The sequence below is a fragment of the Myxine glutinosa genome, chromosome 1 (assembly GCF_964187855.1).
Source record: "Myxine glutinosa chromosome 1, kmMyxGlut1.1, whole genome shotgun sequence".
In the NCBI taxonomy this organism is placed as follows: Eukaryota; Metazoa; Chordata; class Myxini; order Myxiniformes; family Myxinidae; genus Myxine; species Myxine glutinosa.
In genome coordinates, this window is record NC_136261.1 from 72,049,394 (window position 1) to 72,076,378 (window position 26,985).

The 26,985-nt window shown below is 43.6% G+C and overlaps 1 protein-coding gene across 11 annotated transcripts in view; it reads left to right on the forward strand.

Moving 5' to 3' along the window:
• Window positions 1–26,985, forward strand: part of LOC137425091 (uncharacterized) — an 891,893-nt gene that overhangs the window by 70,030 nt on the left and 794,878 nt on the right. For 9 of the 11 annotated variants that reach the window (XM_068113162.2, XM_078773308.1, XM_078773317.1 and 6 more), the window contains one exon: window positions 19,794–19,858. In XM_068113162.2, the coding sequence (XP_067969263.2) occupies window positions 19,794–19,858 (65 nt within the window). Of the gene's footprint in view, window positions 1–10,981; window positions 11,593–12,183; window positions 12,233–19,793; window positions 19,859–26,985 lie in introns of those variants that run through there. The other 2 variants (XM_068113144.2, XM_078773313.1) reach the window with 2 other exon arrangements.

Sequence of the window (26,985 nt, forward strand, 5' to 3'; positions counted from 1 at the left end):
GTCAAAAATTGGTTTTGCAAGCTTGGCAACCTTGTGAGAGGTAAATCGAGTTAACGTAGTAATGAAGTGTGGTAGTCTGTTAGAGTTAAAAAATTGCTAATAACTAAAGCCCTCACTTTAAAAGGTGTCATTGAGGACTACTTTTGAATGCCAGGTTGTTTTGGGATCTACTACTTTACGGCATTTTGTGAGCTGATGAACATATTTGTTTTGAGCTTACATTAAATGTTGTTTAATCACAAACATGATAGTTGAATAGATGAAGGGAAACTATACCCATATGCTTTGTAGATTTGCTGTCACAATAGTTGTAGTTTGTGTATATATATATATATATATATATATATATATATATATATATATATATATATATATATATATATATTTTAGTCTTCTCGTATGGACGAAGTGGGTTTTTTTATGTTGAAGGCTCCAGTCATAGACTATATAGTCCTCATCGAGGCCAGGCCTTAAATAAAAGAAGAAAAGTATATGATGAAGTGTGTATGGTGTTTGTTTGCAAGAAAGAGAGATTGAAGCTAGCCTGGTAGCTATAGTTTGAGTGAGACACAAAGTAAGACGAGCAATCCTGACACGGAGAGTGTAAGATGGTTCCGGTCACCACTTTAACACTCCTAAGTCTGAACGGTTGGTCTACCCTGAGCGGTTGCTGTCTACAACCTACTACCTAAAAATCCGGTCCAATTGGATGGATGGTTTTTTAGAAGACACCATCTCCTTACTGGATGGCCTTTGTCACCGAAGGGAGCTCGTCCGCCATTTAACAGGTGTTGCTTTTAGTCCTGCAGGGTGTCACAGCCACCCTCCCCACCGACAAGCCAGTGAGGGTAGTCGGTTTAGACTACCCGACCATGCGGGTTGTTGGACAACTCAATTGAAGTTGTGAAAGTTTCATTCCCATGACTGTATCCTGGGCAAAGTTACATTGCTGAAGCAGCTCTTTTGAACAGATCAGGAATTTATCCATGGTACTGGCACGCATGTCCTTACTAATTTTGAAAAGTACCATAGGAAATGGTGCTTGTTCCGATAACTGTTCAATTTGGTAATCGCGTGAATTTTTTTTTTTTTGCGCTTTTGGTCCACAATTGAGGAACTGTCTCCTTACCATGCAGGCAAAAAGGAAGATATATAAAATAATCCACTGTTTCACAACAAATGGGACTTTCTGAGTCTTGTTTGCACTATTATTACTTCGATACAGTTTAAATAATATTTTCAAATAGCATCACGGTCACTAACACTCTTGCTCCCGGGAAGACGTTCCAAAACTTTAAAAGTGTTTCTATTTGGTTTTGAAGTTGCCCATTTACAGGGAAGGCGTGTTCAGTTCATGGTTGTGACCTTACCGTTCCAATGCTTTGCTAACATAGTGTTTATTGTCCCCCGTCGCACAGCGTTGCGAAAGGGGGACTATGGCTTTCCCCTCCGTGCGTGCGTGCGGGCGTGCGTGTTTGCGTGCGTGCGGGCGTGCGTGCATGCGTAAGCGAAGGACCGCATTCGAATTTGGTGTGTGGGTGCAACCCACGTCAAAATCCAAGATGGCCGCCGCCATGTATGTCTGATGCCATGTATGTCTGAACCTTGTGAGATGAATATCTTGAAAAATACGTGAAGTACCAACGTCTAATTTGGTGTGTGGGTGTATCTCGGCATAAGGAAGAACGCTATTGAAAATTGGGTCGCCACGTCAAACTCCAAGATGGCCGCCACCATATATATGTCTGAACCTTGTGAGCGAAATATCTCGAAAAATACGCGAAGTACCAACTTCTAATCTGGTGTGTGGGTGTATCCCCGCACAAGGAAGAACGCTGTTTAAAATTGGGTCGCCACGTCAAAATCCAAGATGGCCGCCGCCATGTATGTCTGAACCTTGTGAGATGAATATCTTGAAAAATAAGCGAAGTACCAACGTCTAATTTGGTGTGTGGGTGTATCTTGGCATCAGGAAGAACGCTATTGAAAATTGGGTCGCCACGTCAAAATCCAAGATGGCCGCCGCCATGTATGTCTGAACCTTGAGATGAATATCTTGAAAAATAAGCGAAGTACCAACTTCTAATTTGGTGTGTGGGTGTATCTCGGCATAAGGAAGAACGCTATTGAAAATTGGGTCGCCACGTCAAAATCCAAGATGGCCGCCACCATATACAGACTTGGCATTTAATATGGAATATTTTTTTTGTAGGGGTGAACTTACTTTTCAAGATGACTTAGAACCAAAAGTTCATTGGAATTATGTTGAAATTATTCTAGATTTTGTTAATGTGACCTTTAAAAGAAACAAAAACCACATTTGACATTTCGAAGCAAATAAATTGATCCTTGAAAGTGATGTAAACCGATATCGAACTCAATTCACGGACGGTACTGTGTTAAACTTCTGTGCGTTTTCCAGAAGTAGCTCTTTATTTTGCACATTAGCCAAAATATTTTTTAACAAAAACAAAAGTTAAATTATCACTGGGATTACGGACAGTAAAATTACAGTTCAGTACTTCGTTTAACCCCCACGAGCATTCAGGAGGGCACGTACACGTTGAGGCATGCTGTTCACGAGATTTGCCAAGGTTTGGACAGGAATCGCTTGCCATGCAGTGACAATAGTCTGCTGCAATTCATGCACAGAGGCAGGCTGCTGGTCCAAGTTGTTGATTTGACGCGTTAATTCTGCCCACAAGTTCTCTATCGGATTCATATCCGGGGACATGGCAGGCCACTCCATATGGTCTACACCACAGTCAGCAAGAAAGTGTTGGATCATGCGAGCATGATGAGGCCGTGCATTGTCATCTTGGAAGACAAAGTTTCCTCGAAAGGCTGCACGAGCAAATGGAAGCAATGTTTCTTCCAGAATGGCCCTGTGCTTGAACTGGTTCAGGTTTCCATTCAGAACAACCAGGTCAGTTTTGCCCCCTGCATGAAAAGCAGCCCAAACGGTCACCCCACCACCTCCAGCTTGGACTCTTGGCACTATACAATCTTCGTTGTCGGCTTCATGCACTTGTCTGCGCACTCGGACGCGGCCATCTTGACGATAGACCAGAAATCTAGACTCGTCACTGAAGATCACGTGATTCCAGTGTCCTGGCTGCCATTGACGGTGCTCTCTGGCCCACTGCAATCGGCGCTGGCGGTGTTGTCTGATCAGACGTGGTTTTCTCAGGGGACGCACGGCACAATAGCCTGCTTGAACCAGTCGTTGGCCGACTAGCCTTCTGGATACAGGCACATTTGTCAGTTGCTGCCACTCAGCCCTAAGCCGATTAGCTGACTTGGTACGGCCATTGCGGACTAACCGGTGCAGTTGGCGATCATCTCTCCTTGTGGTTCAGCGGGGACATCCTGGCCTCAGTTTTGGAGTAGGGACACCCCTCTGAGCATTTCGTTTCAGGATCTTTGACACCTGACCTTGAGTGATGCCATAGTGCCGAGCAATAGCACACTGTTTCATGCCAGAAATTCGTAAAGACACCACTCCATGACAAACAGCATTGTCAAGTTGACGGACCATCTCCAGAGGAAGCGGCAATAACTTTTGTAGACGTGCAGCAGTTGTTTTCCACTAATACAGAACGCAACAACCCTTATATACCCGATTGTGAAGCCAATCGTCAAATGTACCTGTCCTTACATTTTATCACGCCACCTGTGATATAATCCTGTTATTGACTTCTTGCTGCGAAAGACAATCAGTGACATGGTTCTTTCAACAAAGACATCACCGAAGGGTAAAATAAACTCACCAGATTGATATACTGAGTTCAGAAAGTAAACCCAAGTCAAGAAAAAAAAATATTCCATATTAAATGCCAAGTCTGTATATGTCTGAACCTTGTGAGCGAAATATCTCGAAAAATAAGCGAAGTACCAATTTCTAATCTGGTGTGTGGGTGTATCTTGGCATAAGGAAGAACGCTGTTTAAAATTGGGTCGCCACGTCAAAATCCAAGATGGCCGCCACCATGTATGTCTGAACCTTGTGAGACGAATATCTTGAAACATAAGCGAAGTACCAACTTCTAATTTGGTGTGTGGGTGTATCTCGGCATCAGGAAGAACGCTATTGAAAATTGGGTCGCCACGTCAAAATCCAAGATGGCCGCCACCATATATATGTCTGAACCTTGTGAGCGAAATATCATATCATAGCATGTTTTCTGCGTCTTCCACTTTGTCAACCCACATCACTTCCCCGACGGGGGACTGAGGCGTAACGCTTGTTGAACTATATGTTTGCACCTGCCACAAAATAAAATACATGGTGTTCCGAAATTATCTTTCCGATTTCGAATAAATAAAAAATAAAAAAAACCTAAAAGACATACAAACATGTAGTTTGCTCCATCTTGAGCCCAACTCTTAGCGTGCCCGTAGACTTCCACATGTGCACCATTAGTGACTCTCAGAACGTCCAATATTCCATTTTAGTCCACGTTTGCTGCAACATGTTCACAGTTACTCATTTTTGGGGATTGTTCCACACCCTGGAGAGACACCTGAAAGAAAACGGTGCAAATAAGGATTTTTAAATGATTTTGCAGAAGTTAGCCGGATGTGGGATCTTGCAAGCGTGGTTACCTTGATCAGATATCAGATGTCAGATGTCAGCTGGGCAGGGAAACATTTCTCTATTCCAGTAAAAACGGTCTGGACATGGAAATAGCATTAATTGTAGAATTTTTCCCGTCGCCATCAACTACTGTGAACTTCATGGAAAATACGGAAGTGCCATCTTTACATTGCATGAGGTAAAGATGTGATTCTGCTGCCTAAAAATAGAAAATCCTGACAATGTCTGTTGGTCACGGCAAGGTTTGTGACCACGTCGATACGGCGTCAATAAATCTGAATGAATATCAAGGAACTTCGATGCAGGAGGAGGTTGTTCATCCCATCATGCCTGCGCTACACCAAACAGCACATGGAATAAATCCATAAGGCTCGAGACTCAGTTTCACTGGTGGGTGAGGAAAAGGGGGAAGGGGAAGCTGTGAGATGAGAATAGCGTGACAGGCACAGCAGGTACAAGACTAGAACACTATAAATGTAGGTAAAATGAGAATGGCACTCAGTGGAGTGCATACCTCTGTTAGGCTGAACAGTTTACGTTTTGTATCGTACTGATGGGCCACATCTGGATCTGGACCAGAACCAAAATTCAACCAGATTGTTTTTGTCACCTTTCCAACTGATCCACCTAGTTTTGTCATAATTCGTCCACAACGTTTTGAAATATCTCGCGAAATATAGTTTTTGGTCCCATCTCTCGATGGTAAAGAATCACTTAAAAATTATAGTATCTGGATCTGTATCTTCACCAAAATCTCGTCATTTTGTCTAAGTCGCACACCCAACCTGTCCACCAAATGTCGTCTGAATCCGTCCACAACTTTTTGAGATATCCTGTTCCTCCGGGTGCCAACATAACTTCTGCCCACCTTTGGTGGTAGAGGTAATTCATGTTCTCACTGATTTTTTTTTTTCTCGTATTATGTCATGCAAATTTCCCTTGTTCACATTGCATAGTTTGTGTATATTGACCCTCCACACTCCCCCCCCCCCCCCGACAGAGGGAAGAATGTGTGTGTGTGTGTGTGTGTGTGTGTGTGTGTGTGTGTGTGTGTGTGTGTGTGTGTGTGTGTGTGTGTGTGTGTTTGTGGGGGGGGGGGGGGGCTCAAATGTGTTCAAATGTGCTTTTGAGCACCTTGTCATGTGCTCAAAATAAAGTCCCCTTTCCCCACCCTCCTACCCCACACCTCCCCACCTTCCTTGGCCACAGGCACTTCTAGCCACAAACCGTCATTATATGATACGCTTTGAGTTATCGATTTCAAATGTAAATTAATTACTTACAGTGCATTCAGAAAGTGTTCAGACCCCTTCACTTTTTTCACATTTTGTTATGTTGCAGCCTTATGCTGAAATCGTTTAAATTCATTTTTTCCCTCATCAATCTACACTCAATACCCCATAATGACAAAGAGAAAACAGGATTTTAGAAAGTTTTGCAAATTTATTAAAAAGAAAAAACTGAAATATCACATTGACATAAGTATTCATACCCTTTGCTATGACACTTCAAATTTAGCTCAGTGGCCTCCCATTTCTCTTAATCATCTTTGAGATGTTTCTATACCCTGATTGGAGTACACCTGTGGTAAATTCCATTGATTGGACATGATTTGGAAAGGCACACACCTGTCTATTCAAGGTCTCACAGCTGACAATGCACATATCAGAGCAAAAACCAAGCCATGAGGTCGAAGGAACTGCCTGCGGAGCTCAAAGACAGGATTGTGTCGAGGGACAGATCTGGGGAAGCTGACAAAAAATCTCTGCTGCATTGAAGTTTCCCAAGAGCACAGTGGCCTCCATAATTCTTAAATGGAAGAAGTTTGGAACAACCAGGACTCTTCCTAGACCTGGCCGCCCGGCCAAACTGAGCAATCGGGGGAGAAGGGCCTTGGTAAGAGAGGTGACCAAGAACCCGATGGTCACTCTGGCTGAGCTCCAGAGATCCTGTGTGGAGAGGGGAGAAACTTCCAGAAGGACAACCATCACTGCAACACTCCACCGATCTGGGCTTTATGGCAGAGTGGCCAGACGGAAGCCAAACAGTTCAATCTTGGTTTCATCAGACCACAGAATCTTGTTTCTCACAGTCTGAGAGTCCTTTAGGTGCTTTTTTGCAAACTCCAAGCGGGCTTTCAAGTGTCTTTCACTGAGGAGAGTCTTCCGTCTGGCCACTCTGCCATAAAGTTGAGAGATCCTTCAGAAGACCGACTTCTTTCCTGGAAGTTCTAGCCGTGTCCATGTGTTTTATACCTCTCCAACCCCTCCACCCCGCCTTCCCATGCCTCCTCCCCCCAAGCCCTCTCCCTCCCACAGATCTTCCGATGTCCTTGTTCTCTGCTGTTGTACTTGTGTGCTTCCCTCTCGCCCCATCTTGTCTCCCATTCCCTTTATTGTTTTGTTTTGTGTGTCCGTTTTTTTTTTTGTGATATATGTTAGTTAGCTCGTACACGAGCCTCGATCTTGTATACAAAAAAAAGAAGAAAAAAAAAAAGACGGTGCAGGTGGAGATGATGAAGATTCGTGGCAGAAATAATTCCTCCAGATTTCTACCTCTGCTCACAAGCACAACAAATGCTTGTCCATACAACTCTGCATGTTGTTTGAAGTGCTGTATTTTCCTCTTAAGTGCTGTCTTCGTTTGAGTTTTTCTGCTCATGGAACAGCAACAAGTTGTTTTTATTGATCGGCCCTGTCAGAAGTACGTTATTCAAGCCAAACACATCTTTCCCAAAATTATCATATTGCTCTTGTCCCCTAGATTATAGAATACGGACAGAGGCGGCAGCGGGTTCGTTTATACACACTTTGTTGTCTAACGTGACCAGATCCACACTGTTCTCAAAGGGATTCCCTCTGCTTAGCAGGACATCCAACAGGTCTGTGACGTGGCACCGAAAACTGTGCTGAGATGCTCCTCTTTCCTTGTGATGAGGGATTTCTTCATCATCATCAGCATCGTCATTTGCGTCAGTAAATTGTTCAACAACGTGGCAAATCTCTCGACCAGTCACAATCCAGTATTCTAACATGGCACGGAGCTCTGTGAGACCAATCACGCCACCAACTCCTTTTACTCTTTTGTTGGCTGCTCATGTGCGTGATCAATTGGTATCGATGAGAACCGACGATTGCTTCTAGTTAACATCCAGTGCCCCGCTTCAAACTCCTGCTGGATGATAGCCGGAAGAGCTTCTAGGTCTCTGGTAAGGACAGGAACCAACCGAGCATAATTCTGGTGATCTAGGGAAAATAATAGGGATACAAGCTTCTGGAGAGTAGCGACTATGAGTTTGAACTTGCACTCACGATGTGACCATATGAATATGAATTGTTGGTACTTGTGAATGAGTAGCCAGAATTGCACTGTTGGTTTCTCCCTGTAAGCCACCGAGACCCAATCCTCAAAGGTCATCTCGATTCCACAATCCTCATAGGCTCGTTTCAGAAGTCTGTCGAGCACCACAATGGTAACTTGGTGAGCATATCATGTTCTCATTGGATTGGATGCTTTCAAAAAAGATTTGGCTGCTGCCTCTGTCTTAGTAATTCTGGCTTCTGTCAGGGCTTCTGGCCATCCAGACTCACGTAAGAGATCTCCCATAGTGGCCCACAAAGCCATTTCGATGTGGAGCCCTCCCAGAATCACCAAAAACTTGTCTTCTCCAAAGATTTCAGGGAAGATCCATTGCATTTTCTTTGCGATGTCGTAAAGTGGTTGGTCCACTACCAATCCTGGAGGTTGTTGTGGGTTGAGATACTCAGTTGTTTGTTTCACTAGGTCCATTCCATGTTGAATCATTCCTGGTGTAGCTGCATTCTCATGGAATAGTGGTCGGAGGGCTTCAATGCATTTCTCTGGTGGTCCAACAGCATCTGATCGACAAGCATGGTATGAAGAATACATGATCGGAGTGACTTTCTCTGTCTCCAATTCCATGTGCAGGTTGGCATGTAACACAGCCATCCATGCCTGTTCATGCTGTTCCTCCTTATGGAATGAACTAATGGACAGTGGCTGCACATCTTTTACTGAAGGTTGGGTGAGAAGATTTCGGCCTACAGGTGGTACAAACGTGTATGACGGAGGCAGGATGGGTCCACTGGTGCCTGATTCTTGCACCCAGGAGTCAATTTGTATAGGTTCTTGGCCACGTCATGGATCTGTGACCCAAATTAAAAAGCAAGGCTGATTAATATGAAAATAGTCATAAAATAACATGTTTTTTTATGGATTTACCCTGATACGGTCAACACGGTGGCCTCCAGAGGCAAAATACTTAGAAATGAGGTTGCTATTCTTCATCACAAAGCTGCTGATATCAAATATGTTCAGATCGGATCATCCGTTCAAAAGTTAGAACAGTTTGAACTTTTCGCATTCCTCTCATGGTGGGGTCAGGCACCCACCATGCCCCCAAGTGCCCAAATGGGGGCTGATCGTTGTCCACTCGGACCAAAATTGTTATTCAGATCCCAACCTTCAAGGTGATACCAAATTTGTGCCTCTACCTCCATTTCCATAGTGGTGCCTGGTCTCTGTCTGTATGGGCTGATGTCTGTTTCCTCTTTTTGCGGTGTTGTTGTACACCGCTCCTTTCCTATGCCATCTCCAGGCGCTGCACACTTTGTCATTGCCGGGCAACGAAGGGGGCTCGGCAATGACGCACGCTGAAAGGGAGTACTCAGTTTTCACTCCAGTTGTGTGTTTGTTTGTTTGTTTTCTTGTTGTACACCGCGCCTTTCCTATGCCATCTCCAGGCGCTGCATAACGTCATTGCCGGGCACCAAAAGGGGCTCGGCAATGACGCACGCTGAAAGGTAGTACTCAGTTTTCACTCTGGTTGTTTGTTTGTTTGTTTGCTTTCTTGTTTGTTTGTTTGTCCGGGCGAAATCTCAGCCATCATTTGAGTTGGGAAGCTGAAATTTGGGCACAATAGTGAGTAAGTACTTTGTCAAGAACTGTATTTTTTTGTGTTTTTGATTAATCAATTTATTGATTAGATACTTAATTATTATCAATTAATTAAGTACTTACAGTATATATTTCCTTTCTCTTCTGGGCATTATCTCGGGCACCTTTTGAGCTAGGAAGCTGATTTTTGGACATGACAAGGACTAAGTGATTTGGCTGTAAAGGATATTTTTGATTTATTGATGAATCAATTAATCGATAAATTATTCAATTATTCGATTAATGACTTAATTCATTAATTTTATTTAAAGTTACATATTCGGATGAAATGGTGGTGGTTTATTTATTATATTAGCCAATTGATTAACTATTTAATTTTTTATGATTATTATTTATTTATTTTCATTATTAATCATTTATTTATTTTCTTTCTCATCTGGGCAATATCTTAGGAACCTTTTGAGTTAGGAAGCTGATATTTGGACACGACAATAACCAAGTGATTTGACTGTAAAGGGTATTTTTGATTTATTGATTAATTAATTTAATTAATTAATTGATTAATTAATTAATTAATTGATCAATAAATTATTTTAATTTTTTCCATGAATGACCTATTTAATTAATTTACAAAAAGTTACAGCTTCGGATGAAGCACTGGTGGTTTATGTATGCTATTGGCCAATTGATTAAGAAAATATTTTATGATTGTTATTTATTGATTTTAATTATGCAATTAATCAATCAATTATTGTCCACCTCTCCCTCCCAATACAGTCTCTATGTGCTGGAGGATGTTATTTATTTGGCATGGGGGCGGTGTACTTTGAATGTATCTGTACTTGTTTTCTTGTAATTTTTTCTTGTATGAGCAGTGCCCCTGCAAAGCTCACGATGTTGAATTCCTTAATCCATGAATCTAGATACCCTATTGGTCATCCTCTACTCTTCCCGTCTTGAATAGACTTTACAGTAGTAACTGTTCTCCTTCTCCTCTGTGCTCCAACATTCGTTTTTTAGTGTCCTCTTGTTGAACTTCGTTTTTGAGACAGGTAGCACCTCCACAGCCTCTTGGCTTGGTGCAAATCCCTCTCTTCTTGTGAGTTGGTCTTTCTTCTCACTAGAGGAGGTGCAATCTTCATTCTTTGTAGTGAATATTCCGCCTGCTCGGTGCCGATCATTTATTTTCCTTTATTTCCAACACACGTTTTGTTTGTCGAAGACTTTTTCCCTTCCACTGCCCTTCCCCCACCCTCCCTCGATTCATCGGAGGAAGTTTCTTACCTCAGGTATTATGATCTTTTGAGGCTGCTCACAGCACATCCGATACACACCCTTCCATCCTATCTCGGTTCATCTGGAGATGTTTCTCATCTCGGGAATTATGATCATTTGAGGCTGCACGTAGTGTGTGTGTGTGTGTGTGTGTGTGTGTGTGTGTGTGTGTGTGTGTGTGTGTGTGTGTGTGTGTGTGTGTGTGTGTGTGTGTGTGTGTGTGTGTGTGTGTGTGTGTGTGTGTGTGTGTGTGTGTGTGTGTGTGTGTGTGTGTGTGTGTGTGTTGGAGTTGGTATAATATGTACAATTGTACATTGGTAGATCAGAAATCATGTACGTTTTCAGGAAAGAGTATCAAGAGGCTTGAGATCTTGACATTACTTGTAAAAGTCAATACCTGAAAGTGTATACGTCAATACTTGCACAAGTGTAAGTGGGAATAGACTGATCAATTAAATGATGATGCCATTCCACAGCATGAGTGGGTGGAAAAAATCGATACACCATATGCCAGATTTTCTGCATTCCATGTGGAAAGCACATCACCACAAGGGCCAAGGTTTAAAGGCTCTTGATATTCATGCAGACTTTAGCGATCGCAATAAATGTTTCAAGGTTAATGAGATCAGATATTTCTGAATGGTCCATGATTTTTATTTTTTAAACTTCGTCACGCACAATGATCATTCTTGCACTCAAGAGGAAGCATTGCATGAATCATTTGAAAATTTCAAAATTGAGAAAAATTTGGTGAACGTGTATGTTCCTTTCATTTCCAGATGGGAAAGCAGAACTAAACAATGGTAAGTGTCATTTTTGAAGCTGCAATGAATGGCCCTGTGTCTGTTCCAATGAATGGCCCTGTGTCTGATCCAATGAATGGCAGAACAGCAATGGTTGAGGCCATTACAGTACAAACTAGAACGGCACCCAGTCCAGCGTATACTTTTGCCCGGCTGAGCAGTTTACGTTTTGTATCCCATTGATAGGCTGGACTTGCGTCAGGACCACCCATCTCATCCACCAATTTTCGTCCGAATTTGTCCACACCTTTTTGAGATATCCTGCTATTTATGATTTTTTGGCCCCATCTCATAATGGTGGAGAATCACCGAAAAAAATTGTGGCTCCAGATCTTCACCAAAATCTAATTAATTTGTCCTCGTCACATACCCAACCTGTTCACCAAATATTGCCCGAATCTGTCCATAACCTTTAGAGGTATCCTGCTGACTGACAGACAGGGATGAAAACATAACCTGTGTCCACCTTCGGTGGCGGTGGTAATTGATGGCTGAGCACAGCCATCCCTTCAGAGTGGTGCCAGGGTTTCTCAAATATACCAAGCAACCTTCACAGGACAACACTGCTCTGGGTTGGACAATGATGTCTCGCACATGTGCAACCTACAGAACAATGCATGGCCTTGCTGCGTCCTTGAAAGTAAGCATGTCTTCAAAGCTGCATACCTCAGCCTATTCGTTAAACCTCTATAATGTAACCAATAATGCCTGGGATAAAATTCTCAACATTTTGATCCAATATTACGATGATTAATGGAAAGCATTGTCCTACAGCATTTAGCGATCAAGAGGGTGAACCTCGTGACTGCTGTCCATCTTCACAAAGCTGATGTGTCTGTACTGAACGAGAGGGGCATTCCTTTGAGCAATAATGCGTCAGTTACTTGATGGAGAATTGCTCCACTGTGAGTGGAAAGAAAGGCGGTCTTGAGAAACTCATGAGAAATGATGTGCCAACTCGACTGGACGCAGCTGGTGACACTATAAGCACTATCATCAATGCAGCCATGGTGTTTCAGACCATTGAATCATGGGTGGGGGATATGACTGTGACATGTCCTATAACACAGAGATGTCCCCAAAAGCGAAATAACTTTGTGCAGAGGTGCAAAACCTGATGCGCTTGACAGTGGACTTGTGGCATATGCAAAAATTTCTCAGAACCTTCTGTGTCCCATCTCCAGTCACTTTCTTCAGATGTTGGCAGTCACAAAGGTTACTGAGGTTTTTTTTTTTTTTTGTTTGTTTTTTGTATACAAGATCGAGGCTCGTGAAAGAGCTAACATTAATCACACAAAAAGACAAACCGACACACAAAACACAAAAAACAAGGGGAGCGGCAGACAAGATGGGGAGAGAGGGGGAAGGACACAAACACAACATTTGAGAGCAGGGACATCGGGAGGACTTGGGGGGAGGTGGGAGAGGAATAAAACATATGAACACTGCAAGGACTCTGGGGTGAATTACCGGGGGTAGAAAAGATCAAGGTTTTCGATGGGGGAAGATAAGAGATGGTGGTGAACAGCTGTTTTAAAGACCTGGAGGGAGGAGTGGGATTGAAGGGAGTGGGGGAGTTTGTTCCAGAGGCGGGAGAAAAGGGGAATGAAAGAGTGAAGGTGAGCAGAGAGCCTAGACTTTGGCAGTTTAACCATAAGAGGGTTGCAGGCAGATCTTGTGCGACCTGAAGGAATATTGGGGGGACAGAGCACAGAGAGAGCTGGGGGAGCAAGGCCGGAGAGGAGTCGGTAGAAGACAGAAAGACCACCAACCTGCCTGCGGTGAGTGAGTGAAAGGCCCTTGGAGTTGACTACATCGCAGGAGATTCCAATGATTCTGAAAGCTTTGGCCTCAACAGCGTGAAGCCGAGCAAGGTGTGAGGCAGGAGCACCAGCCCAGAGGGGGGAACAGTATTCCATTGAGCTGCAGATTAAAGCCTTGTATGTGGTGAGGAGCTCAGGTGTGCCAAGGAAGGACTTCGCACGACGGAGGATGCCCAGTCGGCGACTGGCTTTGGAGGCCAGCTTGGAAATGTGGTTTTCCCAAGAAAGATCATGGCAGATAGTGAGACCCAAAAGCTTGAGCGACAGAACTTCTTGGAGAGGATTGTTGAGAAAGTAGATGGGAGGGTTGTCCAGTCGGTCCTTTCGGAGAGACATTGTAAGTGTGAGATTTGTCAGGATTGAAAGACATGTTCCACTTGTTTGACCAGTCTGTGATTTTGTCCAGGTCTGCAGAGAGTGAGGAGGCTGCAGACTGCCGATCTGAGGGATGAGGAATGGAGCGACAGAGAGTAGAGTCGTCAGCAAAGAGATAGAGAGGATTTTCAAGAGAGTCAGAGAGATCATTGATGAAGACCAGAAAAAGCACAGGGCCCAGAACACTACCTTGGGGAACTCCAGCCTGAACAGGAAGAGGAGATGAGAGAAACCCATTCAGGGCCACACGTTGACTACGACCAGAGAGGAAGTCCGCCAGCCATGCGTGGAGATTTCCATGGATACCAAAGGAGGAGAGTTTGGTGAGCAGAGCAGGGTGCCAGACCGTATCGAAGGCACGTGAAATGTCAAGGGAGACAGCTCTAATTTCCTGTTTGGCATTGAGGACCTCCATCCATTGTTGAGAAAGCAGAAGCAGCATGTCCAGAGTAGAGTGACCAGGTCTGAAACCAAATTGATGATCAGAGATCAAGCCATTGGAGAAGAGGAAAGATTTAATATCTGAAGCAATGATGGATTCCATGACTTTGCTGATAATTGGGAGAAGGCTGATTGGTCTGTAGTTGCTGGGATCTGTTTTTGCACCTTTTTTGTGCAAAGCGGTGATGTTGGCTGATTTCCAAGCAGATGGCAGATGACCTTGAGCAAAAGAGAGGGTGAAGAGAACAGAAAGAGGGAGTGAAAGAGCAGAAGAACATGATTTTAGGACCCGTGGGCTGATGCCGTCAGGACCAGTTGCAGAATCAGAGTTGAGGGTTGACAGAAACTTTTCCACCTTGTCAGGAGGAAAGGACACGGAGTCCAGGAGCAGCAGGGTACGACTGGGTATGGTGGGTACAGAGAGGGATGGGTTTGGGACACAAGATTTAGAGGCAAACACAGAGTTGAGGCATTCAGCTTTTTCACGTGCGGAGTCAGCCGTTAAGCCGTTTGAGGTGAGGGAGGGGATGGAGGGGGAACAAACACCAGAAACAGATTTGACCAGACGCCACCAGGATTTGGAAGAGGGAGACAGATAAGAGAGTTCGGTCTTGAGAACGGTGAGATATTGTTTCCTGGCTCTCCTGAGGGTGGACACACACTTGTTTCGGGCTTTGTGAAAGGAAATGAGATTTCCTTTCGTTGGATTTGCTTTCCAGGAGACGAAAGCAAGTTGTTTCAGGGCAACAGCCTCACCACAAGATTCCGTGTACCATGGACGGGAGGAAGGGTATGACAACTGAAGACGAGATGGGATAAATCTGTGCATGAGAGAGAGCAATTTACTTTGAAAGAATTCCCAGGATGAGTTGATGTCAGAGGCGGTAGAGATGGGAGACCAGTCCAGATGATTGATGGCTGCTTGAAGACCGTGCCAGTTGGCCTGAGTGAAATGCCAGACTCGTCGACGCTGAGGAGGCTCTCTGAGAATGGTCAGAGAGATGTCCACTTTGACAAGCACATGATCAGATGAGCCGATTGGAGCAGAAGAAGAGCAGCAGACATTTTCAGGGAAGTTTGTCATAACCAAATCCAGAAGAGAAGATGCTCCGTTGACTGAGATCCGGGTCGGGAAATTGACAGATTGTGTCAGTCCCAGTGAGTCGCAGAAGTCCTTTGCTGAAGAGCCATGGCTGGTGAGAGAGGTACCCACACCCAGCCAACTGGCATGGTGACAATTGAAATCACCACATATGAGGAAGAGAGAGTTGGGATGGGTAGATAGAAGTTGGTCCATATTATCAGACAGTGAGATGTAGATGGAGTCATCGCTGTTTGGTGGACGGTACAACACACATATGAACAAAAGGTGGGAGCGAAGGGGAAGCCGTAGCCAAAGGTATTCCTGGGGGTGAGGTGGAGAGAGGGCAGTGGAGGGCGAGTGAGGAAGAGAGTTTTTTATAAAGATAGCAACCCCACCTCCAGGTTATGGCTGTTCTGAAGATATACGATTCTTTCCTTGCAAAAGTAGTGAAAGTGAGGTGAAATGCAGTGCTGTTGTGAAAACCCTGCAGAATCTGCTGGTGTCAGCAACGCAGAGGAAGTAACAATCATCAGCGTTCAAGAGATCCTCACGAAAGAGCAACCGAATAACTCTGCGAACACTGGGAGGAAGTATAGAATTCTGGCTGCTTTCTTCCACAGGTTTGCCAAGTTCATGGCTACCCTCAATCTGTACAGGGGCATTATGACCAAGTTTGAAGGATACATCAAGCAATCGATGCATCAATGGATACATCATGCTGTCGCGTACACTCCGCAGGTGTTTTATGTAGGCAGAAACTTCTCTCTCTCTCTTCATCAAAGTGGAGTACATTTCACACTTCAGCTGAAGCAGATGAATGTGGAGGACACAAAGGCTCAACTGACAGACGAAAACCTTTGCGTTGGAGAGTTCAGCTTCAATGCGATCAGAAATTTTGCTCTAAACAAACACTAATGGGCAAAGGAAGTAAGGTTACGTTGCTGCTGGGAATTACATCATAAGGAAGTTTCCATTGGATAACAAAGTCCTGACTTGGCTTAACGCACTAGACACAGCCCTCCACAGCCACAGTTCAACATATTTGTCATTTCATGGTTACTACTTTATTAAATAATTAAATAGATGCAGGTCAAAATGTTCATTGATTGGGTCCAATTGATGGTCTCTTAGCTGCAAACTGACTGTTTTTAATTTGTACCAGTAATTGGCATCCACAACCATCCTTGACCATCTTGTGGAACGTCGGCCGAGGACCTAACTTTTTCACCTTTATTCACTTTTAAGTTATTTTCCTAGCAACCGCTTGAGCGATTGACCCAAAACTTCCAACGCAGGTGCGCCTACCCATGGGGGGGGGGGGGGGGGCAGGGGGTGGGGGGTTAAAACAAAGTTACATGATGATTGGATGAAAAATGTGGTCGGCGTTCCGAAAAGGCTGCTTTCTGCAGGTATGGGTTGCAGGATGCTTCACGTATCAGGAACAAACGGCGTCGCCATTGCTTCGCTCGGCATCAGCCGAATTATGCGTTTTGCTGCTGATTTGCATTAGTTTACATTAAAAAGTTAAGATGTTGTTATCCACTTTAAAATGTGGCTTATTCACCTTGGTAAGTGATGGTAGCCATTGGCAATGCGAGCAGAAATGTTACCACACACCCTTGTTGTTGGACTGTGTTTTCCATACCTGACCTTCATTTAATGTGTCCTTCATTACAAGATTGCATGCATCATATCATATCACAGTATTAGTAGTAGTAGACTGTTGAAACTATGATGATAAATGCATTGTTCATAGGGCTTGATGTGATATATCCCAAAACATCAAATTAATCTCCTCACGCACATGCACTTACAGTGCCTTCAGAAGGTATTCACACTCCTTAACTTTTTGTACACCGCTCCTTTCCTATGCCATCTCCAGGCGCTGCATGACGTCATTGCCGGGCAGTGAAGGGGGCTCGGCAATGACGCACGCTGAAAGGGAGTACTCAGTTTTCACTCCGGTTGTTTGTTTGATTGTTTGATTTCTTGTTTTCTTGTTTGTTTATTTGTCCGGGCGATATCTCAGCCATACTTTGAGCTAGGAAGCTGAAATTTGGGCACAATAGTAAGTAAGTACTCTGTCAAAAATGGTATTTTTGGTTTTTTGATTAATCAATTTATTGATTAGTTACTTAATTATTATCGATTAATTATTTATATATTTCCTTTATCTTCTGGGCATTTATATATCACGCACCTTTTGAGTTAGGAAGCTGATATTTGGACATGCCAATGACCAAGTGATTTGGCTGTAAAGGCTATTTCTGATTTATCGATTTATTAATTATTTGATTAATGACTTAATTAATTTTTCTTTTATTTAGTTACAGATTCAGATGAAATGGTGGTGGTTTATATATTATATTAGCCAATTGATTAATTTTTTATTTATTTTTATGATTATTATTTATTTCTTTTCATTATTAATTATTTTTTTATTTCTTTTTCATCTGGGCAATATCTCAGGCACCATTTGAGCTAGGAAGCTGATATTTGGACATGACAGTGACCAAGTGATGTGGCTATATTAAAAGGATAGTTTTTTGATTTATTGATTCATTCATATATTCATTCAATTAACTGATTAATTATTTATTGATAAATCGATTAATTATTTAATTTTTCCGATTAATGACCTTATTTAATTAATTTCCAAAAAGTTACAGCTTTGGATGAAGCACTGGTGGTTTAGGTATGCTATTAGCCAATTGATTAAAAAATATTTTGTGATCATTATTTATTGATTTTCATTATGCAAGTAATCAATTAATTGTACACCTCTTCCTCCCAATACAGTCTCGATGAGCTGCACATGAGCGCAATGCCGCGCTGGAGGATATTTATTTATTTGGCATTGGGGTGGTGTACTTTGAATGTATCTGTACTTGTTTAAGAAATTTTTACAACATATTTAATAAATGAAATACACAAATATGAAAGACTCAACGCCCCGCCCCCGAGTCAATACTTCGTAGAAGCGCCTTTGACAGCAATTTAAAATCTTCTTGGGTATGCCTGGTCAGCTTTACACATCTGAATATAGGGAGTATCTCCAATTATTCCTTGCAGATTTGCTCAAGCTCTGTCAAGTTGGATGGGGAGCGTCGATGAACAGCAATCTTCAAGTATTTCCACAGATTCTCAATGGGATTCAAGTCTGGGCTTTGCCTGGGCCACACAAGGACCTTCACGTTCTTGTTCTGAAGCCATTCCAGTGTTATTTTGGCTCTATGCTTGGGGTCATTGGCCTGTTGGAACGTAAATCTTTGCCCCAGTCTAAGGTTGTTTGCACTCTGAAGCAGGTTCTCCTTAGGGATTTGCATGTATTTGGCTCCATTCATTGTTGCCTCTATCCTTACAAGTGTCCCACTCCCTGCCACTGAAAAGCATCCCCATAGCATGATGGTGTCACCACCATGATTCACTATAGGAATGGTGTTAGATGGCTGATGAGCTGTGCTTTGTTTCCGCCAGATGTAGCCCTTTGCATTTAGGCCAAAGAGGGCTGCTTTTGTCTCATCAGACCACAAATATTTTGCCTCATGTTCTCAGAGTGTTTCATGTGCCATTTTGCAAACTCCAGGTGTACTGTCATGTGCCTTTTTCTCTGGAGTGGCTTCCATCTGGCCACTCTCAATAAAGCCTAGATTTCTGCTGAAGTACTGCAGAAACTGGTGTCCTTCTGACAGGTTCTCCCATCTCAGCCAAGGAACTCTGTAGTTCTGTCAGAGCGGTCATTTGATTAATTGGTCATGTCCCTGACAGAGGTCCTTCTTGCCCTGTTGCTCAGTTTGGTTGGACGGCCAGCTCAAGGAAGAGTCTGGGTAGTTCCATATTCTTTCCATTTCCTAATAACAGAGCTCGCTGTGCTCTTGGGAATCTTCAACACTAGAAATTATTGTTTGATACCCTTCCCCACATGTATGCCTCCTCACAATTCTATCTCCGAGTTCTACAGACAGTTCCTTGGACCTCATGGTAGAGTTTCTGCTCTGACATGCCCTGTTAATTGTGGGACCTTATATAGAAAGGTGTGCTTCTTTCTAAATCATGTCCAATCAATTGAATTGGCCACAGGTGGATTCCAATCACGTTGTAGAGACCTCTCAAGGTTGATGTAAGGAAATTGGATGTACCTGTGCTCAATTTGGAGTGGCATAGCGAAGGTGTTGAATACTTATAGACGCAAGACATTTCAGCTCTTCGTTTTAAATTGATTTGCAAAAAATTATTAAAATTTTAAAAAAAGATTCCACTAACATTATGGGGTACTATTTGTAGGTCAGTGACAAAGAAATCTCAATTTAATCAATTTTACATTCAAGCTGCAACACAACAAAATGTGAAAAACGGCAAAGGTGTGAATACTTTCTGAAGACACTATATATATATATATCATTTGATTTATTACCTATTATAATTGTGGAGAAAAATAAAAATTACCAGCATTTTCATGCCTGCCTTTGTTGTTGCAGGTTTATGAAGACTGAAAAAATGAATGTGTTCCTTTTAATTGTCGCCTTTCTTTGGAAATGCACAGGTAACTTGAAAACTACACGATTTAATAAAGAAACGCCCACCCAACCCCTCTACCACATCGCATGAATACTGTTGCATATTGACTACTGCTCTTCTTAACCTTGTAAAATGATTGCTTTTTCACATGTAATTTTGACATTTTGTTGAAAGAAATTACCATGAATAACCTGCATGTCAAAAAATACGTTTTATTCAGTTTTCATCATTGTTAGAAATACCCCCCAAAAAATCTGTAAAAGTGCTTATGTTTGAAGTTAGGTTCAGCCTCAGAGAAATTTAACAGATCCATTTACTTAACTGGTAATCTGGTGATCTGGTAACTGGTAATCTTTATGCCTCCACCCCCGAAGGTGGCCGGACGCATTATGTTTTCGGGTTGTACATCCGTCCGTCCATCTGTATGGGCTAAACCTCGTTTTTCTCAGCAACCACATGTCCAATTGAGACGAAACTTTCAGGGTAGGATCGACACCCATGCAGAATGTTTTAATGATAATTGTGATGTCATAGGTCACGTGGTATAGCAGCCATCTTAGATTATACGCAAATAATTAAAAAACAATATTTCTCGGAAACCGCTGAATGGAAAAATTTGAAAATTGGCACATTGTCGAGTACTCCCAATGGGAGAACAAAAGCATGATAATGATGACATCAGTAAAGTGGTATACTAGCCATAAATGTTTTATTCGAATGCCTTATCCTGAAAATCAGAAATTGCATGCACATGATCTCTGACCCATTTGTATTGAAATGTTTAATCTATGATATCATACGTCACATGGTTTGGCAGCCATATTGGGTTGAAGAAAAATATTAAACAATTATATCTCTGAAACCACTTGCCCTATCGATGCGAAATTTAAAAAATGTGATCCAACACCATTGTTGCATATAGTTGGAAAATGATAACGTTGTAGGTCACGTGGTTTGCCTGCAATCTTGGATAGAAAAACGAACCTTATCCTATCAACACGAAACTTCACAAACGTGATTCTCTACCCATACATATGCAGAGTGTACATTTTTGATGTCATATGTCACGTGGTTTGTCAGCCATATTAGCTTGAAAGCCAATATTTAAAACAAATCCCTTCTCCGAAAACGCTTCACCGATCGATGTGAAACCTGTCCTGTGGTAAAAATGTCATACTTCAAAACAGCTGACGGGATTTAAACCAAACTTGTTTATTTTTAGGATGGTGAACGAGGGCATCTACCCATTGTCACGGGCAGGGACTTCGCGGCGGCATATTGGCGACACACTCGCATTGCTCTATTTTTAATTTTAAAATAACATCTTTGGTATTCATGTGAATGAATGAATGAATGATCGTTTTAAGGCCATTTTCCCTGCTAGAGCAGGGGTTAGCCTTGCGGGCCCCATGACAATCATGGTTCCCTGTTTGAGGCAATGTTTTTATGGCCGATGCCCTTCCTGACGCCAACCCTTGGTCACGCTCTTACGATGCGCAGGGATACGGTGTACCTATTCTAAACCAGGATACACACCGGGATCATTCATCCCAGCAAGCTGGTACTCAATTTGCCGACCTCGGAAGGATGACAGGCTGAGTCAACCCCCTGGTGTTAATTCAGCGATCGACCGGGATTCGAACCCAGGATCCTAGGATCCCAAGCCGGCACCCTAACCGCTAAGCCAACACCAAGGATATCAAATGGTATTCATGTGGTTAAATGAAAATAAAACATGAAGCTGTCAGTCACAGGAAGGTGCAAGATGAAGGAGGAAAGTCAAAGTTTAATATTGAAAACATGGAAACTCAAGTGTGTTGGGAGATCTCGTGAGATATTGCTGGCGACGGCACGGTTTTTCGAAGCTGTACACGTTCTCCACGTTTTCAAGGTTAAGTAATAATTGTTCACAATTTTATTTTTGTCGAAACTGTATTTATCCTTCGGTTTGTGTACCTATAGTGTATCCCGAGGAAGATTCTCGGTGTTAATCTTTCATACCTGTATAAAACGGTTTTTTCGAAGCTGTACACTTTCTCCGCGTTTTCGAAGTTAAGTAATTGTTCACAATTGTATTTTTGTCGAAACTGTATTTATCTTTTGGTGTGTGTACCTATAGTGTGTCCCAAGGAAGATTCTCGGTGTTAATCTTTCATACCTGTATGAAAAATCGTCGGTTATTTCATGCCTCGTTTTTTTGAGGCCGAGTACCTTGTTTCCTACCTTAAGGCTTTGTTTTCTCTCAGCGGTCGATTGTGGTCCATTTACTTTCGTACTCAGCTTTTCCCAGTCTATTCACCCCATACTTCCTTGTTTAAAATCTTAACTCAAAAAAAACAAAAAACATTTCCTTCTTTGTTCTTATTCGTTCGTTCGTTCTTCGACCACGTGTTTCACCCCCATTTCACCCCCATTCCCCAGATAGTTTTCACTGTTCAATTTTAAAATGTTTAAACTTTCCCCTGAAGTGCTATATTCTGTCGTATATTATAACACTTTTTTCTTCTTCTTCTTTAAAAGGTTGCTTACGACTTGCTCAACCAAATCTATTCATTCCCAAAAAAAATTCCATCTCTTACAGTTCCTCTTTCCTAAATTCCCCAAACTCACCTGCACTCCACCCCCCCCCCCCCCCTGGTGGGGAGTGCAGGTGAGTCCTCCAACGTCCTTAAACGTATATCTGACTCGAAGGTCACAAGAAACTAATTTTGCAATAAATGTTAATTTCCCATAAATCGTACAACACTTTCTAAAATCCAAACTCACCCCTCTCCTCCAAATCTTCCCCATCACCCATCCCTTTCAAATCCCCCCCCCTTCCCCTTCACTCCTAAACTCCCCCCTAACCCCTCCCCTCATAAACTCCCCCCTTTCTCCCCTTCAAATCTCCCCACCCTCATTTTTTTCTCCATTTCCCCCTTCTCACCCCTCCTCCTCAAAGCGTCCTCCCTGCTTCTTCCCCCTTCCAACTCTCACCTCCATCTCTCCCAACCTTCTTCACCCCCCCCCCCCCCCCTCAAATAACACCTCACTGTGCCTAACCCAATCACCATCAAACCTTTTGTCTGCCCCATCCTTCCCTTTCTCCTAGCTATTCTGAAATCTCTGACATACTTTCAACAGCTCTCCCTACCTCTTCCTCCTCTTCCACATCTTACCCTACCCCTCCCCTCCCAACCCCCCCCCCCCCCTGTTCTGTATGCAATCCTCCCACCTTCCTCTTCATTAACGGTATGGACTTCAAACATCCGGGGCCTTCGCTCAAACTTGACTGATCTCTCCATACAGGTTGCTTCTGACAAACCAGACTTGATCTGCTTAACAGAAACTTTCCTCCTTCATGATGTCTCTGATTCCTTAATATCTCTTTCGGGTTACTCCCTCCTCCAGTATGATAAACCTGAGCCTCGTCCTGGAGGTGGGGTTGCTATCTTTATCAAAAACTCTCTTCCTCACTCGCCCTGCACTGTCCTCTCCCCACCTCACCCCCAGGAGTACCTCTGGCTATGGCTTCCCCTTCGCTCCCACCTTTTGTTCATATGTGTGTTGTACCGTCCACCAAACAGTGATGACTCCATCTACATCTCGCTGTCTGATAATATGGACCAACTTCAATCTACTCATTCCAACTATCTCTTCCTCATATGTGGTGATTTAAATTGTCACCATGCCAGTTGGCTGGGTGTGGGTACCTCTCTCACCAGCCGTGGCTCCTCAGCAAAGGACTTCTGCGACTCACTGGGACTGACACAATCTGTCAATTTCCCGACCCGGATCTCAGTCAACGGAGCATCTTCTCTTCTAGACTTGGTTATGACTAACTTCCCTGCAAATGTCTGCTGCTCTTCTTCTGCTCCAATCGGCTCATCTGATCATGTGCTTGTTAAAGTGGACATCTCTCTGACCATTCTCAGAGTGCCTCCTCAGCGTCGACGAGTCTGGCATTTCACTCAGGCCAACTGGCACCGTCTTCAAGGAGCCATCAATCATCTGGACTGGTCTCCCATCTCTACCGCCTCTGACATCAACTCATCCTGGGAATTCTTCCAAAGTAAATTGCTCTCTCTCATGCACAGATTTATCCCATCTCGTCTTCAGTTATCATACCCTTCCTCCCGTCCATGGTACATGGAATCTTGTGGTGAGGCACTTGCCCAGAAAAAAACTTGCCTTCGCCTCCTGGAAAGCAAATCCAACGGAAGGAAATCTCATTTCCTTTCACAAAGCCCGAAACAAGTGTGTGTCCACCCTCAGGAGAGCCAGGAAACAATATCTCTCCACTCTCAAGACCGAACTCTCAAACCTGTCTCCCTCTTCCAAATCCTAGTGGCGTCTGGTCAAATCTGTTTCTGGTGTTTGTTCCCCCTCCATCCCCTCCCTTACCTCAAACGGCTACAAAGCTGACTCCGCACATGAAAAATCTGAATGCCTCAACTCTGTGTTTGCCTCTAAATCTTGTGTCTCTAACAGATCCCTCTCTGTACCCACCGTACCCAGTCGTACCCAGCTGCTCCTGGACTCTGTGTCCTTTCCTCCTGACAAGGTGGAGAAGTTTCTGTCAACCCTCGACTCTGGATCTGCAACTGGACCTGACGGCATCAGCCCACGGGTCCTAAAATCCTGCTCTGCCGCTCTTTCACTCCCTCTCTCTGTTCTCTTCACCCTCTCTTTTGCTCAAGGTCATCTGCCATCAGCTTGGAAATCAGCCAACATCACCGCTTTACACAAAAAAGGTGCAAAAACAGATCCTTGCAACTACAGACCAATCAGCCTTCTCCCAATTATCAGCAAAGTCATGGAATCTATCATTGCTTCGGATATCAAATCTTTTCTCTTCTCCAATGGCTTGATCTCTGATCATCAATTTGGTTTCAGACCAGGTCACTCCACTCTGGACATGCTGCTTCTGCTGTCTCAACAATGGATGGAGGTCCTCAATGTCAAACAGGAAATTAGACCTGTCTCCCTTGACATATCACGTGCCTTCGATACGGTCTGGCACCCCGCTCTGCTCACCAAACTCCCCTCCTATGGTATCCATGGAAATCTCCACGCATGGCTTGCGGACTTCCTCTCTAATCGTAGTCAACGTGTGGCTCTGAATGGGTTTCTCTCATCTCCCCTTCCTGTTCAGGCTGGAGTTCCCCAAGGCAGTGAGTGCTCTGGGCCCTGTGCTTTTTCTGGTCTTCATCAATGATCTCTCTGACTCTCTTGAAAATCCTCTCTATCTCTTTGCTGATGACACCACTATCTGCCACTCCATTCCTCATCCCTCAGTTCGGCAATCTGCAGCCTCCTCACTCTCTGCAGACCTCGATAAAATCACAGACTGGTCAAACAAGTGGAACATGTCTTTCAATGCTGACAAATCTCACACTCTTACTATGTCTCTCTGAAAAGACCGACTGGACAACCCTCCCATCCACTTTCTGAACAATCCTCTCCAAGAAGTTCTGTCACTCAAGCTTTTGGGTCTCACTATCTGCCATGATCTTTCCTGGGAAAACCACATTTCAAATCTGGCCTCCAAAGCCAGTCGCTGATTGGGCATCCTCCGTTGTGCGAAGTCCTTCCTTGGCACACCTGAGCTCCTCACCACATACAAGGCTTTCACCCGCAGCTCGATGGAATGCTGTTCTCCCCTCTGGGCCGGTGCTCCTGCCTCACACTTAGCTCGGCTTCACGCTGTTGAAACCAAAGCTTTCAGAATCATTGGAATCTCCCGCGATGAAGCTAACTCCGAGGGCCTCTCACTTACTCACCGCAGGCAGGTAGGTTGTCTTTCTGTCTTCTACTGACTCATCTCCGGCCTTGCTCCCCCAGCTCTCTCTGGGCTCTGTCCCCCAAATATTCCTGCAGGTCGCACAAGATCCACCTGCAACCCTCTTATGGTGAAACTGCCAAAATCAAGACTCTCTGCTCACCTTCACTCCTTCATTCCTCTTTCTCCCGCCTCTGGAACAAACTCCCTCACTCTCTTCAATCCCACTCCTCCCTCCAGGTCTTTAAAACAGCTGTTCACCACCATCTCTTATCTTCCCCCATCCAAAACCTTTATCTTTTCTTCCTCTGCTAATTTCACCCCATGTCCACTTTTTTTAAAGACCAAATTTTTTCCTGGAAGTCCTTGTTGTATCCTTGTGTTTTATACTTCTCACACCCCCACCCCCTTCACACGCCTCCTCCCCCAAGCCCTCTCCCTCCCACAGATCTCCCGATGTCCTTGCTCTCAAATGTTGTGTTTGTGTGCTTCCCCTTCTCTCCCCATCTTGTCTACCGCTCCCCTTATTATATAGCTCCCCTTATTGTATACTTTGTCTGTCTGTTTTGATTTTTTGTGTGATAAATGTTCGGCTCTTTCACGAGCCTCGATCCTGTATACAAAACAAACAAACAAAAAAAAAACAGCTTGGCTGTTGGTGAAACTTTCTTTTTTCTAATATTGTAATCTGAATGTTGGGGTTAATGGGAAGAGGTGATGGGGAGGTTGAGTGATGTGGGGGAGATGAGGATCATATTCAGCAGGATAAGGTGGATGTGGATGCACATTGAAATAATATCATGCCAGTACCATAAACTGCATATGGTCATGCCTGATGTACTTAAACATATGCTGGTTGCTGACACCTCTGGCACTGATCAACTGATGAGGGTGAGATAGAAAACGCAGACATCAGTCAATTAGTTGATGATTCTTCATTCACAGATGATTCCTCAAGCAAGCAATCGGATGATTTTGTTTATGCGATATTAACAAGCAGTGTCAGAATATACGAAGAGCATCACCATGAGGTTGAGGGAATCACTGAGCATTTTGACCAAAGATCTCTCATGGCAAATACCGTGGTATACTACCAACATACCACAGGCATGCCCCTCCACACATGCCTGGCCTAGCTAAAAAAACAAAAACCTATAGATTCCACAGAATCTATGAGGGATAGATGTGATACTGTGGTGCCAGCCCACAGGGGAGAACAGTACTCTATTAAGCTCTGGACAAAGGCATTGTCGACTGCAAGCAATCTCTGATTGTCCAAGGAATTAATTTAATTGACAGAGGATGCCCAGTTTGTGACTGGCTTTGAAGGCCAGCTGCTATGTGGTTGGTCCACGGATGCTCCTGGCTGATGGCCTCAAAGTTCAAGAGAA